A 19105-nucleotide genomic window follows, 5' to 3' on the forward strand; every position below is an offset into this window, starting at 1 on the left:
GGTGTGTTTTGGTGGGAAGAATAAGGAGGCCACACACTACTTGGACAAGGGGGAGAGATTGGGTTGCTTTGCGCCTCCCGCGATCTTCAGCGGGAGGTTAGCGGCGGCGGTAGCCGGTAGCTCCCCGTGACACAGCACCGCCGGCAATGACATCATCACCGTGCGCAGCGCCCCAGCTGCAACCTTGGGTTGCGACCCCTGACCTATCACCCGACAATATGTCCAACAGGGTCAGGGGTCGTTCTTGCAGCCACGGTGATGCCACTTAAAGGGCAGGTGTCGGGCGGCAACTTTTTATTTTGGCCGACTGCCAGCACCTGCCCCCTTCCCCTTTCTTCTTCGGGGTGTCAGCCACGATCACTCAGCCCAGCGCTCCTCTTGATCCGACACCCTGCTCCCCGGTGGTCCGGCAGGGCCCCGGTGTGCACTGTGCTACGCCCTTATACAGGTAATATCATTGGCCTTTGAATGTGGAAGGAGAAATGTTTGTCTGTTCTGTCTGTGGGAAAAGATTTCAACATCAGTGTGACTGGAATAGCACCGAGACACACACACCCGAGTGAGAGTGTTCCAGTGCCCTGACTGTGGAAAGAGCTTTAACCACTTACACAGCCTGAAAAAACATTGCACCATTCACAGTAGGGAGAAACCATACACATGTTCTGTGTGTGGATGAGGCTTCAACTGATTGTCCAACCTGGAGAGACACAAGGACACCCACACCATGGAGAAACCCTGGAAATGTGGGGACTGTGGGAAGGGATTCAATTACCCGTCTGAGCTGGAAATGCATCGACGCAGTCACACCGGGGAGAGGCCGTTCACCTGCTCCATGTGTGGGAAGGGATTCACTATCTCCTCCAGCCTCACTGCGCACCAACTTGTTCACTCTAATAAGAGACCATTTAAATGTTCTGACTGTGAGAAGAGCTTTAAAAGCAGAAAGCATCTGATGAAGCACCAACGCACTCACACCGGGGAGAGGCCGTTCACCTGCTCCGTGTGTGGGAACAGATTCACAAATTCATCCAACCTGCTGACACACCAGCGAGTTCACACTGGGGAGAGAACTTTCACCTGCTCCGTGTGTGGGAAGGGATTCACTCAGTCATCGAACCTGCTGACACACCAGCGAATTCACACTGGGGAGAGGCCGTTCATCTGCTCCGTGTGTGGGAAGGGATTCGCTTCATCATCCCATCTCATTGAACACCAACTTGTGCACTCTGACGAGAGACCTTTTAACTGTACTGACTGTGAGAAGAGCTTTAAAAGCAGAACTGCTCTGTTGCAACACCATCACACTCACACCCCGCAGACACCATTCACCTGCTCTGTGTGTGGGAAAGGATTCACTCGATTATCCACACTGCTGATTCACCAGCGAGTTCACACCTCGCACTTTTCAGGGTTAAATTCCATTTGCCACTTTTCCGCCCATCTGACTACCCCGTTTATATCGTCCTGTAGCCTGAGGCTTGCCTCCTCGCAATTTACCACCCCACCAATTTTCGTGTCATCTGCGAACTTACTGATCATACCTTTTACATTCTCCTCCAAATCATTTATGTAGATCACAAGTCTTGGTGTTTCCTGGTCGAGTGACCGAGCGTCTCTTCACAGGTGCTGATTATGGAGGCCTTGAGTGCAGACCAGGCACTGTGGACACTCTGTGTCTCTGCATCACTGGGAGTCGTCAGGTTGTTTGTGAGGCGCAGGCTGAATAGGGCTTTCTTAGCGGGGTCTTTGAGTGCTCCGCTGTTAATTTTCCTGCGGCATTGTTTTTGGTGCCGCCGCTGTTTTGGGGCTACATTGATGGAAATGACATAGCGGATTAGGCGGTGGTCTGTCCAGCAGTCATCAGCTCCTGTCATGGCGCGGGTGATGAGGACGTACTTGCGGTCCCTCGCTCGGACGATGACGTAATCCAGCAGATGCCAGTGCTTGGAGCGAGGGTGCTGCCATGAAGCCTTGTACTTGTCTCTCTGACGGAACAAGGTGTTGGTTATGACAAGGCCATGTTCTAAGCATTTCGACAGGAGGAGGGTACCGTTGGAGTTGGCTTTCCCTACCCCCTCTCTGCCAATCACACCTCCCCAGAGGTCTGTGTCCTTTCCAACTCTGGCGTTAAAAGTCGCCAAGGAGGATCAGCTTGTCGCCCGTTGAGACTCGGGTCAGGGATTGTTCGAGGCTGGAGTAGAATTCCTCTTTGGTCTCGTCTGGGGCTTTGAATGTTGGGGCATACGCACTGATGACTGTAGTGCACTGGTTCCGGGCTAGGGTGAGCTGAAGAGTCATGAGGCGCACGTTTATACCGTTAGGAGAATCTCTGAGACGTCCAACTAGTTCATTTTTTATGGCGAAGCCTACCCCATGGAGGCGGCGTTCTTCTTCAGGTTTGCCTTTCCAGAAGAAGGTGTAGCCACAACCTTGCTCCTTGAGCTGGCCTTCCCCTGCCCGCCGGGTCTCACTTAGGGCGGCGATGTCAATGTCGAAACGTCTGAGCTCCCGGGCTATGTTCCGGTTTGTCACTGTTGGGGTCCATGAGGGTCCTGACGTTCCAGGTCCTGAACTTCATTTTAAAGGGTGGGAGATGCCTGTGCATGAATTCTTTTAATGTGGGTCCCTGGATTTGGTGTCCAGATTCATTTCCAGCCATTTTGAGATATCCCATACCCTGACAACAGAAAAGCAACACACCCTCTGGGACTCTCGATCCTGACTGTAAAGACTACTATCTATCCTTCTAATTATAGAATCCCCTATACGACAATGTTTCCACTCTGCTCCTCCACCCCTTGACAACCTCCTGTTCCATGGTGCCTTGGGCAGCATTCTAGCTGTCCTTCCCAGTCTTTCTCCTGATCCTCACAGGTATCGAGTACTTTGTATCTGTTGGACAGGAGCAGTGTCTGCTGGACTTCCTTCACTACTTCTCCTACATTCCCCTTACCCGGCTGACTGACAGTCACACTCTCCCCTTCCTGCACCTGTACTTTCTTCTGGTGTGTGACTGTACTTGAGTAAATTATCCAGTAATTCCTGCTCCTCCCTTATATGTCAGTGTCTCTAGCTCGGACTCCAGCTCACTGACTCTGAGCTGGAATGTCATGAGGCAGAGACATTTGCTGCAGATGTGGCAGTCTGGGACAGTCTCGTTGTTCACAAACTCCCACATACTACAATCCCCACACACTGCCTGGTCTTTATTAATGAATTCATTTTTTGTTATCTGTAGTTTACTTCTTGAACTGTGATTAATTACTTCGCTATTTATCAGTTATGAGCATCTTTAAAAGCAGTTAGAATTTAATCACTTACCTCGTTTTCCTTTGACTTACAGTTACTTGCACTAATAAATTCTTACTAAGTCAAGCTTAACACTGACCACTAAAGAGACTAAACACACAAAGGGATATCGATATTCTTACCGATATGCTTATGTTAATTTGCTCTGCTGTGTGTTGATTATAACATCACTGTTTTCTGTGCCCTCCGGTGTGATTATTTATTATTTACTGTTGCTCCTTGGTTTAAATTACTGAGCACCTCCTTCCCCCTCAGCATCCAATTCCCATCCTCACCAAATTCCCCTTACCACTCTGTTTAGCAAGCCACTCCGTTTAGTAAAATCTCGAGCTCTGTGCCACACCGCTCATCCTCCTCCTAGTCCCTCCTCCAAAGGTATCTCTGACCTCAGTTATTCCACTCGCTTTTCCTCCACATTCTTTGACTAAAATGGCGATGATTGTTACCCAGAACACTCCACGCACCAGAATAGGCCCCATCAATGCTGCCGGGCCTGGTGTGCGCAGGCGCGGGGAGGGCTCGGTGCAGGGCAGGTTCCGCGCGTGCGCAGTGCCGTCAGTCAGGTGATGGCGGCAGAAGGCGGAGAGAAGATTCTGGAGTGGGGAGGAGGCGGCGGAGTGCAGGGGAGCAATAGAACCGACTGGGAGGCTTTATAAACACCCGGGGTGGGCCTCAGGCCCCGAACAAGAGCCTCCGGGCCGGGCATTTGCCCCGGCTTTCTCCCGGTGACAGGCCCGGGTTAACGGCCGCCATCTTGATGGCTTTTGTAAACTCCTTTTACAGGCTGTGAGAAGGACAGCATTTACACACCGCAAACTCAGAACAAACATCACATCGAGATCTGACAGAGTCATTCCATTCATCAGGACCCGAATATCATCGGCCTTTGAATGTGGAAGGAGAAATGTTTGTCTGTTCTGTCTGTGGGAAAAGATTTCAAACATCAGCGTGACTGGAAAAGCACCGAGACACACACACCCGAGTGAGAGTGTTCCAGTGCACTGACTGTGGAAAGATCTTTAACCACTTACACAGCCTGAAAAATATCACCCCATTCACAGTGAGGAGAAACCATACACGTGTTGTGTGTGTGTGGACGAGGCTTCAACTGATCGTCCAACCTGGAGAAACACAAGGACACCTGCACCACAGAGAAACCCTGGAAATGTGGGGACTGTGGGAAGGGATTCAATTACTCATCTGAGCTGGAAACACATCGACGCAGTCACACTGGGGAGAGGCCATTTACCTGCACCGTGTGTGGGAAGGGATTCACTCAGTCATCCAGCCTCTATACACACCAGCGAGTTCATACTGGAGAGCGACCGTTCACCTGCATTGAATGTGGGAAGGGATTTACTGCTTTATCAACCCTCCTGACACACCAACGAGTTCACACTGGGGAGAGGGCGTTCACCTGCTCAGTGTGTGGGAAGGGATTCACTCAGTCATCCCACCTTCTGACACATCAACTTGTTCACTCTGATAACAAACCTTTTAATTGTTCTGACTGTGAGAAGTGCTTTAAAAGTAAAAAGGATTTACTGATACACCTACGCACCCACACTGGGGAGAGGCCATTCACCTGCTCCGTGTGTGGGAAGGGATTCACTTGTTCGTCCCACCTTCTGACACACCAACTTGTTCACTCTGATAAGAAACCGTTTCAATGTTCTGACTGTGAGAAGAGCTTTAAAAGCAAACAGCACCTGCTGAAACACCAACACACCCACACTGGGGAGAAGCCGTTCACCTGCTCTGTGTGTGGGACGGGATTCACCCGATCATCCCACCTGTTAAGACACCAGCAAGTTCACACTGGGGAGAGGCCGTTCATGTGCACTGAGTGCGGGAAGGGATTCACTGATTTATCCGACCTTCTGACACACCAGCCACTTCACACCGGGTAGAGACCGTTCACCTGCTCTGTGTGTGGGAAGGGATTCACTCAGTCATCCTCCTTACTGAGACACCAGCGAGTTCACAACCAACTGCAGAGGTTGGATTCTGCTGTTATTGCTGCTGTTAATCACATCCAGGACTGAAATATGTTCATTCTATCAGTTGGAGTTTGTTTCTGCTGATGTTAATAACCCTATAACTGGGCTGGAGATTAATATTCTGGATAAATGTCAAATAAATCAGCTTTGTTTCAAACACACTTTGTGTTGAGTCTGTGATGTCTCCATGATAAGAGGAGACTAATTGATGTCCTGTTGCTGACTGCTCCATTTTTGGGCCGTTTCTCCTTTCTTACTCTGGATTATTTCGGTTCTGATCTAATTGGCCTTCTACCATCCTGGGAGTCCCATGATACAACGATAATGGAGTTGTTGACTAATCACAGCGATCAATCTCTATCAATGAGTCTACAACAGACCCAGACATGAGGTGAGGAAAACCCCAGTGGTGGAGAGCTGTAGGAGCCATCGGACCAAAGTCACCTCTTTCTCCCGAGCATTCTACACTGACCACACGTCATGTCTCAAATTACTCACACACTGTCCCAAAATCTTATTCTATGAATGAAATCGGTCCAATTTACATTTGAATGAATCAACACTAACTGCTTCCACCATCTCCCTAGGGAGCCTGTCCCATAGATTGACCACTCACTCACTGAAATATTGTTTCCACAGATTGGATTTGAATTTAGCCCCTTCAAGCGCAGGCCGTGTCCTCTGGTTCTACTGTTCTGGACAGGGTGAAATAACTTGTCGTGCTCTACATTATCCAGTCCCTTTAGAATCCTAAAAACAGCAATCCTATCACCTCTCCACCTCTTTCCAGTGTGAACAGGCCCAGTTTACATAACCTGGACATGTTGGCTCGATACTCAGTTAAATTCTGACACAAACCCTTTGATGTTTCTTAAATTGCATTAACCGATGCTTCACAGAATCCTAGAATGATACAGCACAGAAGGAGGCCATTCGGCCCATCGTGCCTGTGCGGCTCTCTGAAGGATCCATCCAATTACAAAAGCAAAATACTGCGGATGCTGGAAATCTGAAATAAAGAGAGAAAATGCTGGAAATCCTCAGCAGGTCAGGCAGCGTCTGTGGAGAGAGAAACAGAGTTAACGGTTCAGGTCACTGACCTTCCGTCAGAACCTTTCATCACACATTATAATCTAATGTATTACTCACTCTGGTTTAAGCTTATATTGTGGTTAATAACGGCAAACTCTGTTGTTTCTCCTGATCTGATTACAGTTTCCAACCAGTCGATTCAGTGGAATGTCCTATCAGTGTTGCCATGGCGGCCTGTCTGCAGTGAAATACCTCTTTGACTTCTTGAAAGTGCAAAGTATCTGCAGACACACCAACACACTCACACTGGGGAGAGGCCGTTCACCTGCTCCGTGTGTGGGAAGGGATTCAGTCTATCGTCCAACCTGCTGAGACACCAGCGCACTCACACTGGGGAGAGGCCATTCACCTGCTCCGTGTGTGGGAAGGGATTCAGTCTATAATCCAACCTGCTGAGACAACAGCGAGTTCACAAGCGACTGCAGGGGTTGGATTCTGCTGTTATTGCTGCTGTTAATCACATCCAGGACTGAACCGTATTCATTCTGACAGTTGGGGTTTGTTTCAGCTGATGTCAGTAACCCCAATAACTGGGCTGGAGTTTAATCTGTATCAATGTCAAATAAATGAGCTTTGTTTCACACACACGCAGTGTGTCGAGTCCTTGATATCTCAACAATAAGACGAACTGATTGAGGACTTGTTACAAACTGAGTGGAATCCATCTGAGAACTGAGATTCCACAACTTTTTAAAAGATGGATCTACAAGATGTCCAAGCCTGACAGGACAGAAAATTCTATTATATCACAGGGTCCACTTCAACCATCCAGGGCAGTGAGTCCCTGTAACATTGGATTTTAACCTATGGGAAATATTCTGATAATCTGTTATTGTCATGGGGCAAAGCAGCCTTGTTACTTTAACATCAGTTTAATCAAACTCAATGGGCAATCCGATCTCCAAAGGGAAACGTCTCCTTAAAGCTGACGGTGTCGGCAGTTCTGCAGCTCATTTCTCAGTGTGAGCGTGTCAGAATGAAAAGCTTTAACAACAGCCGATGTTTCACAAAGGGAGACCTCACCAGACCAAAGGCCATTGGTGGAGTTTAATGGGCTGTTTGTGTCACTGGGCTACAGGAGGCCATTTTTAACCGAAGGAAAACTGGTCACAGCAAACAGAGAGTTTAACAGACTGTCCCTGGCCCACTCGAACGCCCACCTTCTCTCTCGCTCACTATTTATGGGCACTGCTGCAGTAATTGCTCCTCTGACCTTTCCTCTCTTGTCCCTCCTACACCCCTAATACACGGCCCAACACAATCTCCCTCCCCCGACATCCTCACTGTGCTGGAATCCACACCAGTCTCCCCATCTGCTCCTTGTTCTCTCCCGGGATCCTAAAACTACTGAACTCACTCTTCCCCTCCTGAAGTCTACAGGATCTAAAACTGAAGCTTGGTGTCCCTCAGTCCCGACTCCTTGATTTACCCCCCCTTCTCTCCTCCTCTTTCCCCCTTGGTTGTGTTCCACACTCTGGGCCTTGGGCCTTCCCCGGGGATTCTCAGTATGAACAGATGGGATGTGTTTGGAGACAGGGTGTCCCGGCTCTCCACCTTTAAAGGGACAAGGAGACTGTAGTGTCCGAGGATCAATAATACTCAGACTGCAGGAGAACAATAAAACAGGTATTTACTTGAACAGAGGGTAACTTAAGACTGACATACAGAAGCCTGCTATGGCTTTATATACAGGGGTGGTCACTGCCGGTACTGCAGTATAGAATCAGTTCTTCTCTTAAAGGTACATACACAACAATTCCGCCCCTTTTAGATAAACAGTACATAACATTCATTTAACAACTAAATAATAACTAATTACAATTTTCTCTGTACTATATACATCAACTGAAATAATCATTTAAAAGCTCAGTCTTTGAGGAGGCTTCCTGATCCTGACTGGATAGCGCCTTTCTCGATTATCCTGTTCTTGCAGCGGAGTTGATTCAGGCTCATTGTCATTGGTTGGTTCGTCAGCTTCCAATACTACTGCTTCTAAGGTAGACGCAATCTGTACTTCGGGTTGATTACCAGGTGCACCTGCTCATGGTACAGGTTTGGCTTGTTCCTGTGACTCTAGAATCTGGTCAGCATGGCGTCTCACGATGCTCTCTCCAACGTCCACTGTGTACATTAGTGGCCCCTGCTGTGTACATATCGTTCCTGGCTGCCAATTTTCTGTTCGGTAGTCGCGGGCCAAGACTGGTTGCCCTATCTTGAAGCTCCTGGTTGGCTTCTCATTTATGTGCTGGAATTGCTTATCCTCAACATCTCGTCTTATGTTTGGTTTCAGCAAATCCAGGCGACATCTTAGCCTTCGGTTAAAGAACATTATGGCTGGAGCTTGGTTGGTGACTGCATGTGTCACATTCCGGTAAGCAAACAAGAAATTATCCACCTTGTGTTGTAGTGGTATTTCGTCATTATGCATTGCCTTTATGGCCTTTTTAAAGGTCTGAACAAACCTCTCAGCCAATCCATTTGTGGCTGGACGATGTGCGGCAGATGTGTAATGCTTCACCCCATTATTCCTCAAAAACCTCCGGAAATCCTCTGACACAAACTGTGGCCCATTGTCGGAGCAAATCTGTTCTGGCAAGCCATTCCTGCCGAAGATGGTCCATAGGACTGCAATAGTTTTCTCCATGGTGGTGGAGGACATTTTGATGACCTCTGGCCATTTCGAATGGGCGTCCACAGCGATTAGGAACATTGAGCCCATAAATGGACCAGCAAAATCAATGTGTACCCATTGCCATGGAGATGAGGGCCACTCCCATGGATGTAGCGGGGCCTGTGGTGGAGCGTTTTGGACCTTCTGGCATCCTGTGCATCTCTTGGTCATATCCTTGATTTCTTTGTCGATTCCCGGCCACCACACAAACGCCCTGGCTAGGCTCTTCATTTTTACCCCTCCCAGATGACCCTCATGAAGCTCATTGAGCACTCTGTCTCTCAACTTGGGTGGAATTACCACTCGGGATTCACACATCAACGTCCCCCGGCACACTGACAGCTGTTCTCTCCTTGTCGAGAATGCTGGCAATAGTGAGTCGCCATGTGCTGGCCATCCCTTCACCGTCAAATCATAGACCCGAGAAAGTGGTCGGGTCATTTCGGGTTTCCTTCTCTATACTTGAGTTTGTAACAGGTTGACATTCGACGATGGTCGCATGGAATATCTCAACAGGGTCCACTGCAGGTTCTTCCTCTACCGTAGGCAACGGTAGGCGCGACAGCCCATCAGCGTTTCCATGCTGTTTCGTACCCTTGTACTCTATGTCGGACTGATGTGCAACTAGAAAAAGTGACCATCTTTGCAGCCGTTGCGCCGTCATCACCGGAACGCCCTTCCTTGGGTTAAAAATGGAGACCAGGGGCTGATGATCAGTCAGTAGGGTGAATTTCTTCCCATGCAGATAGTGATTGAACTTCTTCACCCCCACACCAGGCTGAGGGCCTCCCTGTTAATCTGGGCGTAGTTAAGCTCGGCTGAGGTTAACGAGCGCGACGCAAAGGCTATTGGCCTCTCTGAACCGTCAGGGAATTTGTGTGACAGCACAGCTCCGATGCCGTAGGGAGACGCATCACATGCTAACCGAATCGGTAGTGCTGGATTGTAGTGGGCCAATACTTCTTTTGAAGTGAATAGGCATTCACATTTCTGAAAGGCACGCTTACACTCATCACTCCATTTCCATGTTACACCAGTTTGCAGTAGGGCGTTCAGTGGGTGCAGAATTGTAGATAAATTCGGCAAGAACTTATGGCAGTAGTTCACCAACCCAAGGAACGACCTCAGTTGCGACACATTTTCCAGTACTGGAGCCTTGACTACAGCCTCAATCTTGTCCGGCGACTTATGCAACCCTTCCTCATCAATCATGTGGCCACAATACGAGATTTGTCTCCTGAAGAACTCGCATTTGGGGCGGTTGGCTCGTAGCCCATATTCCTGCAATCTAGTGAGCACCTGCTCCAGGTTGGCAAGGTGTTCATTGTCATTTTCGCCCGTAACCAGGATGTCGTCCAAATAACACTGGGTCCCCGGGATCCCTTGCAGGACTTGTTCCATCGCCCTCTGCCAAATAGCCGGGGCTGATGCTACCTCAAATACCATTCGATTGTACTGGTAAAGGCCTTTGTGAGTGTTTATCGTGAGGTATTTCCTAGGCGCTTCTTCCACCTCCATTTGCAGATACGCTTGGGCCAGATCAATCTTTGTAAAGCGTTTCCCTCCAGATAGTGAGGCAAAAATATCTTCTATCCGTGGAAGTGGATATTATACTGTGTGCAGGACTGGGTTCACAGTTACCTTGAAGTCACCACAGATGCGAACCTTCTTCGGTTCCCCAGGCGTGCTGCTCAATGATTTCTTCATTACAGGAACGATGGGTGTGGCCCACTTGCTCCAGTCCACCTTGGACAGCACACCCGAATGCTCCAGACTATCCAGCTCTGGTTCAACGGCTGGGCGGATCGCGTAAGGTACCAGTCTGGCCTTAAAAAATTTTGGGTTTGCGTTATCTTCGATTTTTATCGTTGCCGTTACTCCTTTTAGAGTCCCAAGTCCTTGTTGGAACACCTCTTTCGTGTCAGTTAGAATTTTTGACAGTCGTCCAGGTGTGACATCATCATCCTTTTTATCAGTCACAGTTAGCGCCTGAATGGAATGCCAATCCAATTGTATTTTTCGGATCCATTCACGTCCCAATAATGGTGGTCCTCCATCTGGTAGTATATATAGATACAGTTTCTGTGTTTCCTTGCCGTTGTATTCAACTGGCACCCTTATTTCTCCTCTGGGGTAGACTTTTTGCCCCGTGTATGTCTTCAATACAATGGATGTGTCCTTCAAGGGTATGTGTGAGAATAGCCGCTCATAGTCTCGTCGATTCATGACAGTTAGGGCTGATCCTGTGTCCAATTCCATCTTTACTGGGGACCCTGCTATCATGAGGGTGACCCAAATGGTTCGGTGATCCTCCTTTGCGATCACGTTGTGTAACTTTAGACAACTTAGTCTCCTGCTCCCGGAGTCCTTATCACTTTCCTGATCTTCTGAACTACTGTCTGTCAATTTCTTTACTTTCTTGTACTTTTCCTTAGTAGTTCTTGTAGTGTTGGTTTTCTTTCCCGACCTGCAGACTCTTGCTATGTGTCCCATTTTCCCACATTGCCTGCATACTTTGTCCTTAACCCAGCAGTCCTTCTGATCATGGGTTGTTCTGCCGCAGCGATAGCACTTTTCTGCTCCATACGCCATTTCGTTAGCGCTGTATTCCTGTGGTTTCTGTTGTATTTCCACAGCTCCCCGTGCTGCTGCTTCGTAGGATACTGCCACGCTGAAAGCCTGTTCTAGCGTCAGGTCCTTTTCCGAAAGTAGTCATTTCTGGGTTCCTTCACTCTGGAGCCCGCAGACAAACTTATCCCGCAAGGTGTCTGCCAGTCCTGCTCCGAACTGGCAGTGCTTCGATAACTTGCATAGTTCCGTCAGATAGTCAGCATTGTTCTCATCTTTGTGCTGGTTTCTTTTATGGAACTTGAATCTTTCTGCTATCAGCAGCGGTGTAGGGTTTAGGTGTTCCTGTAAGATATTAACAATCTCTTCAAAACTTTTCTCCATTGGTTTAGCTGGGGTAATTAAATTCCGCAATAGGCCGTACGTTCTCGCGCCCATCAAATTTAATAATACCGACGCCATCTTTCCATTGGCCACCTCATTGGCATTGCAGTACACTTCAATTCTTTCCACATACGTGGTCCAGTCTTCTACCTCATTGTCGAAAGCAGTGATACTGCCACTCTTCGGCATCTTGGGTGATTTAAAATGGCGCCTCCCGCGCTTTTTCTTCTTCCGCAATGTAATAAAATGGCGCCTCCCGCGCTTTTCCTTCTTCCCCAATGGAATAAAATGGCGCTTCCCTCGCTTTTCCTTCTTCCCCTTGCTGCCACGCTGCTCCTAGCATTCTGCAGGGTAATGGCGGTGACCCGCGGCTTCGGCGTGTCTCACTTTTCCTTCCCCGCGTTCTATCCTCTCCATGCTGCCCTGTTCTTGAGCACCGACTGCGCCCTGTGCGCTCCACCCTCTCTCTCTCTCTTCCTCCCGACGACGCTGCACGGCCCCTTTGCAGAGCCGCTCGATCGAGCCCGAGCCCGCCGCAGTCCGGAAGGGTCAGCGCACTACCTGCTACCAGCACGACTTGCTGGAACCCTCGACTGGGGAGCCAGGCCCAGCTCTCCACAGCCTCCCCTGCAACTCTCCGGTGGACCCCTGGGCGGTTGCCCGCGGTCGACGCCCGCCGTTCTGACTTCGACCTCCAAGAAGCTTCTCTTCAGGGAAACGACCCCCGTGAGGTGATGCAGTACTGCAGTTGAGTTCAAACCTGCCCGTCGCCAGTGTAGTGTCCGAGGATCAATAATACTCAGACTGCAGGAGAACAATAAAACAGGTATTTACTGAACAGAGAGTAATTCAAGACTGAAATACAGAAGCCTGCTATGGCTTTATATACAGGGGTGGTCACTGCCGGTACTGCAGTATAGAGTCAGTTCTTCTCTTAAAGGCACATACACAACAGAGATGACCAGCTGGGCTGAATGGCCCTGCTTTATGACATCACTGCAGTGCCTAGCAACCAGCCTCCCTGAGCCCTGCTCATTATGGGCTGGGTTTAGCTCAGTGCTGTTACAGGAAGGGAAACAGGAGCAGGATTCGCCCCCTGTGGAGCCCAGGATTAATGGGGAGAGTTACAGGATCAATTTATACCTTATTGAGTGAGAAATGTCTGATACGCTTATCAATTACTTCATAAAAGGTGATGAGTCGAAGAAGAGATGATGAGTCGAAAGAAGAGATGAATAAGGCTTTTATTAGCTAAGAAGAGACCATGCTTCTTCGTGAGTGACTGAACAAGTCTGAACGAAACCCACACAGTGGTGGGTGGAGTCAGCTGAGGCATGCCTCCATACACAGCGCCACCCAGAGGTGGCAATATACAATACAGTGGTTTACCACATTCACCCCTTGTTTAATGTGAAGTCCGGCGGGGTGAAGGGTACTACAAGTTAAGTCTATCAGGAGGCCTTGTCTGACGTCCTGATCGTCGTGGTGGCGGCGGTGGTGTTGCAGCATCCGACGTCGGGTCTGGTGTCTGGGTGGTTGGCGAAGATTCCTGGGGCTTTGGCATGCCGTCTGCAGGGGTTGGGTTGGGAGGGGTGGTGGGGGATAACAGTGGTAAGGGGGATAACGGTGGTAAGGGGGATAACGGTGGTAATTCAGGGGTACCCGAGGGTGCGAGATCTCGTATGGAGACCGTGTCCTCCCGCCCGTCTGGGTATGTCACCCAGGCATACTGGGGGTTGGCGTGTAGGAGGTGCACCCGCTCGACCAGGGGGTCCGTTTTATGCGTCCTCACGTGCCTCCGCAGTAGGACGGGCCCAGGAGAAGTCAACCATGCCGGTAGCGAGGTTCCCGATGTAGACTTCCGGGGGAAAACGAACATTTTCTCATGAGGGGTCGCATTAGTGGCAGTACAAAGCAGTGACCGAATGGAGTGAAGCGCTGCAGGGAGGACCTCCTGCCAGCGGGAGGTCGGAAGGCCCTTAGATTTTAGTGCTAAGAGGACTGCCTTCCAAACCGTCGCGTTCTCCCTTTCCACCTGGCCGTTCCCCCGGGGGTTGTAACTGGTGGTCCTGCTCGTGGCGATACCTCTTGTTAGCAGGTACTGCCGAAGTTCGTCGCTCATGAACGATGAGCCCCTGTCGCTATGTATATAGCTGGGGAACCCGAACAGAGCGAAGATGTCATTCAGACACTTGATGACCGTGGTACTGGTCATGTCTGGGCAAGGGATGGCAAAGGGGAAACGGGAGTACTCATCAACTATGTTGAGGAAGTACACATTGCGGTCAGCGGAGGGGAGGGGCCCTTTAAAATCGACGCTCAGGCGTTCGAAGGGGCGGGTGGCCTTGATCAGGCTTGCTCTGTCCGGCCTATAGAAGTGCGGTTTGCACTCGGCGCAGATTTGGCAGCTCTTGGTCATGGTCCTGACCTCCTCGATGGAGTAGGGCAGGTTACGGGATTTGATAAAATGGAAAAACCTGGTGACCCCCGGGTGGCAGAGGTCATTGTGGAGGGACTGCAGCCTATCACTCTGCGCGTTGGCGCATGTACCACGTGATAGGGCATCTGGGGGCTCATTGAGTTTCCCTGGCCGATACAAGATATCATAATTGTAGGTGGAGAGTTCGATTCTCCACCTCAAGATCTTGTCGTTCTTGATTTTACCCCTCTGCTTATTATTAAACATAAAAGCTACTGAACGCTGGTCAGTGAGCAGGGTAAATCGTTTCCCGGCCAGGTAATGCCTCCAGTGACGCACCGCTTCTACAATAGCCTGGGCCTCCTTTTCGACGGAGGAGTGTCTCGTCTCGGGGCCCTGGAGGGTCCTTGAGAAAAAGGCCACGGGTCTGCCCGCCTGGTTAAGGGTCGCGGCTAGGGCGAAGTCGGAGGCATCGCTCTCCACTTGGAAGGGGATGGACTCATCCACCGCGTGCATTGCGGCCTTCGCGATATCGTTCTTGATAAGAGTGAAGGCTGCACACGCCTCTGGTGTCAGGGGGAAGGAGGTGGCTTTGATGAGGGGCCTGGCTTTGTCTGCATAGAGGGGCACCCACTGGGCGTAGTAGGAGAAAAACCCCAGGCATCTCTTCAGTGCTTTTTGGCAGTGGGGAAGGGGTAGCTCCATTAGGGGGCACATTCTGTCGGGGTCGGGCCCGATGACTCCGTTCTCCACCACGCAGCCGAGGATGGCCAGGCGCTTGGTGTGAAACATACATTTTTCCTTATTGTACGTTAGGTTCAGCCGTTGGGCCGTACGGAGGAAATTTGCTAGATTAACGTCGTGGTCCTGCTGGTCGTGGCCGCAGATGGTGACGTTATCCAAATAGGGGAAGGTTGCCCGCAGCGCGTTCTGGTCAACCATTCGGTCCATCTCCCTTTGGAAGACCGAAACCCCGTTGGTGACGCCGAAGGGGACCCTAAGGAAGTGGTAGAGGCGGCCGTTTGCCTCGAAGGCAGTATACTGGCGGTCCTCATGGCAGATGGGCAGCTGGTGGTACGCTGACTTAAGGTCGATGGTGGAGAATACTTTGTATTGCGCAATCTGATTGACCATATCAGATATGCGAGGGAGGGGGTACGCGTCCAGCTGGGTGTACCGGTTTATGGTTTGGCTGTAGTCGATTACCATGCGGCGTTTTGCAGTGGTTTTAACGACTACAACCTGGGCTCGCCAGGGGCTAGTGCTACCTTCGATAATGCCCTCCTTCAAGAGCCGCTCCACCTCAGAGCTGATAAAAGCTCTGTCCCCGGCACTGTACCGCCTGCTTTTGGTAGCGATGGGTTTACAGTCGCGGGTGAGGTTAGCGAACAGGGGAGGGGGGGGGACTTTTAATGTGGAAAGGCTGCAGGTGGTTTGCAGCGGGCGATTTAAAAGTTGTTGGTTGCAGACTGTGAGTGGGGGGAGGGGTCCACCGTATGCTAGTGTGACACTCTTAAGGTGGCACTGAAAATCCAACCCTAGCAGGACGGCAGGGCAAAGACGGGGCAGGACTAGCAGTTTAAATTTTTGATATTCAGTGCCCCCTACTGACAGGGTCACCACACAGTAGCCGCTGATGTCCATTGACTGGGACTTGGACGCCATAGAAATGCGATGGTGCGTTGGCAGAATCGTGAGGGAGTGGCTACGTACCGTGTCGGGGTGGACGAAACTCTCTGTGCTCCCGCTGTCGATCAGGCAACTGGTGGCGCGGCCGTTTACCGCGATATCCATCATGGAGCTGGATAGATGGTGAGGGTGGCCTTGATCCAGCGTCACGGAGGCCAGTATGTGGCTTAGTGAGTCACTATAGTCATCCGCCGAGACGGTGGTCGGTTCCGGTGATGAAATGGCGGTTGAGTGCGTTGGATACGATGGCGGCGGATGCCATGCGGCCGGGGGTACACAAAATGGCGGATAAGATGGCTGCTCCCACGGCCCGCACGCTGCGCTGCTGGCTGGCTTCCCCTTGCAGGCGTTAGCGTAATGGCCTTTCTTCCCGCAGCCCGAGCAGGTAGCTGTCTTAGCTGGGCAGTGCGCTCTGGGATGTTTTAACTGGCCACAGAAATAGCATTTTTGGGCCTGGTTACTGGGCATCGAAGCAGTTCTTACCGGAGGCTGCTGTCTCGGTTGGGTCGCTGCAGCGGTTGGTGCCGGGGGCGGCGGTCCCGTGTCCCACGGTTTCGATTGCCATGTCTCGGCGCCGTTACGGGGGTATGCCTCGAGGTTTCGGTGGGCCTCCTCTAACGAGAGCGCAAGGGCAATGGCCGTCTTCAGGTCGGGTTCCTTGCTTTCTAGCAGTCTCTGCCGGGTGTGGTCTGACTGGAGGCCCCTGACGAAGGCATCACAGGCGAGTCCCTGCGCGTGCTCCACAGCCGTTACCGCTTTACAATCGCAGTCTCTGCAGAGTGCCAGTAGCGCCCGTGCAAATGCCCCTACCGATTCTCCCGGTTGCTGCCTGCGGGATCCCAAGAGGTGTCGGGCGTAAATTGTGTTCACTGGGCGCGTATATTGCCCTTTTAGTAGCTCGAGGGCCGCCACGTACGTATTAGAGTCCCGGATTAGCATATATACTTGATGGCTCACCTGGGCGGTCAAAATTTTCAGTTTGTGATCCTCCTCTGTAACCTGTGAGATTGCGAGGAAGGATTCAAAGCAGCTCAGCCAGTGTTCAAACTTGGCTGATGCACCCACATCTTGAGGGTCGAGGTCCAGGCGTGGTGGTCTGAGGGCTCTCAGCAATGTCTGCTGTATCCGTTGCTGTTGTTGCTCCTCAGGTGTCGCCATTTAACTTTTAGCTAATAAAATTGATACGCTTATCAATTACTTCATAAAAGGTGATGAGTCGAAGAAGAGATGATGAGTCGAAAGAAGAGATGAATAAGGCTTTTATTAGCTAAGAAGAGACCATGCTTCTTCGTGAGTGACTGAACAAGTCTGAACGAAACCCACACAGTGGTGGGTGGAGTCAGCTGAGGCATGCCTCCATACACAGCGCCACCCAGAGGTGGCAATATACAATACAGTGGTTTACCACAATGTCATTGTCCCGGACACTCCCTGTCCCTCGGTATCTGTGTCGGGGAGCGGCTGATGGGTTTACTCTGTATCTAACCCGTGCTGCACCCGACTGGAGAGTGTTGATGCTGACACTAGGGGCTCAGCTCCATGAGCACAACATTTAACCCAAAGATGATCTGATAAACCCATCAGCTTCTCCCCTGGACACAGGTCCTGAAGGATAGGGAGTGTCTCTGATATTTTGGTTGGTGTCGTTGATCAAGTTTAAACACCTCGCTCACATCTCCTCTCACCCTGCTTTGTTCTAATGAGAAGTGCCCCAGTTTCTCTCGTCTCTCCCCCTGGGAAAGAGAAGTTCACCTCAGTTAGAAACTCAAACAGGTGCTTCACTGCAGACAGGCCATCATGAGGAAACATTTCTTTACCCAGCGAGTTATTATGATCTGAAATGCACTGCCTGAAAGGGTGGTGGAAGCAGATTCAAGAGTAACTTTCAAAAGGGAATAGGATAAATATTTAAAGGGAAAACATTTACTGGGATATGGGGAAAGAGCAAGGGAGTGGGACTAATTGGATAGCTCTCCCAAAGAGCTGGCACAAGCATGATGGGCCGAATGGCTGCCTTTTGTGCTGTTTCATTCTATGATTCTCTGATAACTAAAGCCTCTCATCCGTGGTATAACCTCAGCGAATTTATTCTGCAGCCTCTCTGTGGCCCCGACATCCTTCCTAGTGTAAGATGCCCAAAACTTATTCTAACTGCAGCCGAACCAATGAGTTTGTTTTCTACGCCCCATTTATAAAAAACCTCAGGTAACATTTTTAAACCACTTCATAAACTTGTCCTCCAACATTTAAAGATTTGTGTATCTGATCTCCCTGTAGATTTTAGGGATATTAACATAACATGGCTGAAATACATTGACATCAAATGTCTGATATAATGTGTATTATGGGAAAGAGAAGTTTAGTCTGAGTTAGAAACACAAACAGGCGTTTCACTGCAGACAGGTCGCCATGGCAACACTGATAAGACATTCCATTCACTGAATCGACTGGTTGGAACTGTAATCAGATCAGGGGAAAGAACAGGTTTTGCCTGTTATTAACCACAATATAAGCTTAGAATCATAGATTGGTTACAGCACAGAAGGAGGTCATTCGGCCCATCGAGCCCGTGCTGGCTCTCTGCAAGAGCACTTCAGCTAGTCCGACTCCCCCACCCTTCCCCCGTAGCCCTGCAAATGTTTTTCTTTCAGGTACTTATCCAATTCCCTTTTGAAAGCCACGATTGAATCTGCCTCCACCACCCTTTCAGGCAGTGCATTCCAGATCCTAACCACTGACTGTGTGAAAAAGTTTTTCCTCATGTCGCCTTTGGTTCTTTTGCCCATCACCTTAAATCTGTGTCCTCTGGTTCTCGACACTTCCACCAATGGGAACAGTTTCTCTCTCTCTCTCTACTCTGTCCAAAACACTCATGATTTTGATCACCTCTATCAAATCTCCTCTCAACCTTCTCTGCTCCAAGGAAAACAACCCCAGCTTCTCCAGTCTATCCACATAACTGAAGTCCCTTAT

At 50.1% G+C, this 19105-nt stretch overlaps 1 protein-coding gene across 1 annotated transcript; it reads left to right on the forward strand.

The window, feature by feature from the left end:
- Positions 1 to 787: 787 nt before the first annotated feature.
- On the forward strand, positions 788 to 6784 carry LOC147119102 (uncharacterized). Its single transcript, XM_085984031.1, has 4 exons — positions 788 to 1387; positions 4431 to 4784; positions 4848 to 5153; positions 6629 to 6784. Exons 1-4 carry the CDS (start codon positions 788 to 790, stop codon positions 6782 to 6784), a joined length of 1416 nt encoding a protein of 471 aa, XP_085840157.1.
- Positions 6785 to 19105: the final 12321 nt, after the last annotated feature.

This window comes from Somniosus microcephalus, chromosome 4, assembly GCF_052327205.1.
Source record: "Somniosus microcephalus isolate GS21.2 chromosome 4, FLI_Smic_1.0, whole genome shotgun sequence".
NCBI classification, from domain to species: Eukaryota; Metazoa; Chordata; class Chondrichthyes; order Squaliformes; family Somniosidae; genus Somniosus; species Somniosus microcephalus.

Bases quoted from the DNA above. Each gene is read 5' to 3' on its own strand.
- LOC147119102 (XM_085984031.1), top strand. From the start codon at position 788: ATGCATCGACGCAGTCACACCGGGGAGAGGCCGTTCACCTGCTCCATG. The intron at 1,388-4,430 runs GTTCACACCTCG...TGATCGTCCAAC, and splicing joins CACTGCTGATTCACCAGCGA to CTGGAGAAACACAAGGACAC. The intron at 4,785-4,847 runs GTTCACTCTGAT...AAAAGTAAAAAG, and splicing joins ACCTTCTGACACATCAACTT to GATTTACTGATACACCTACG.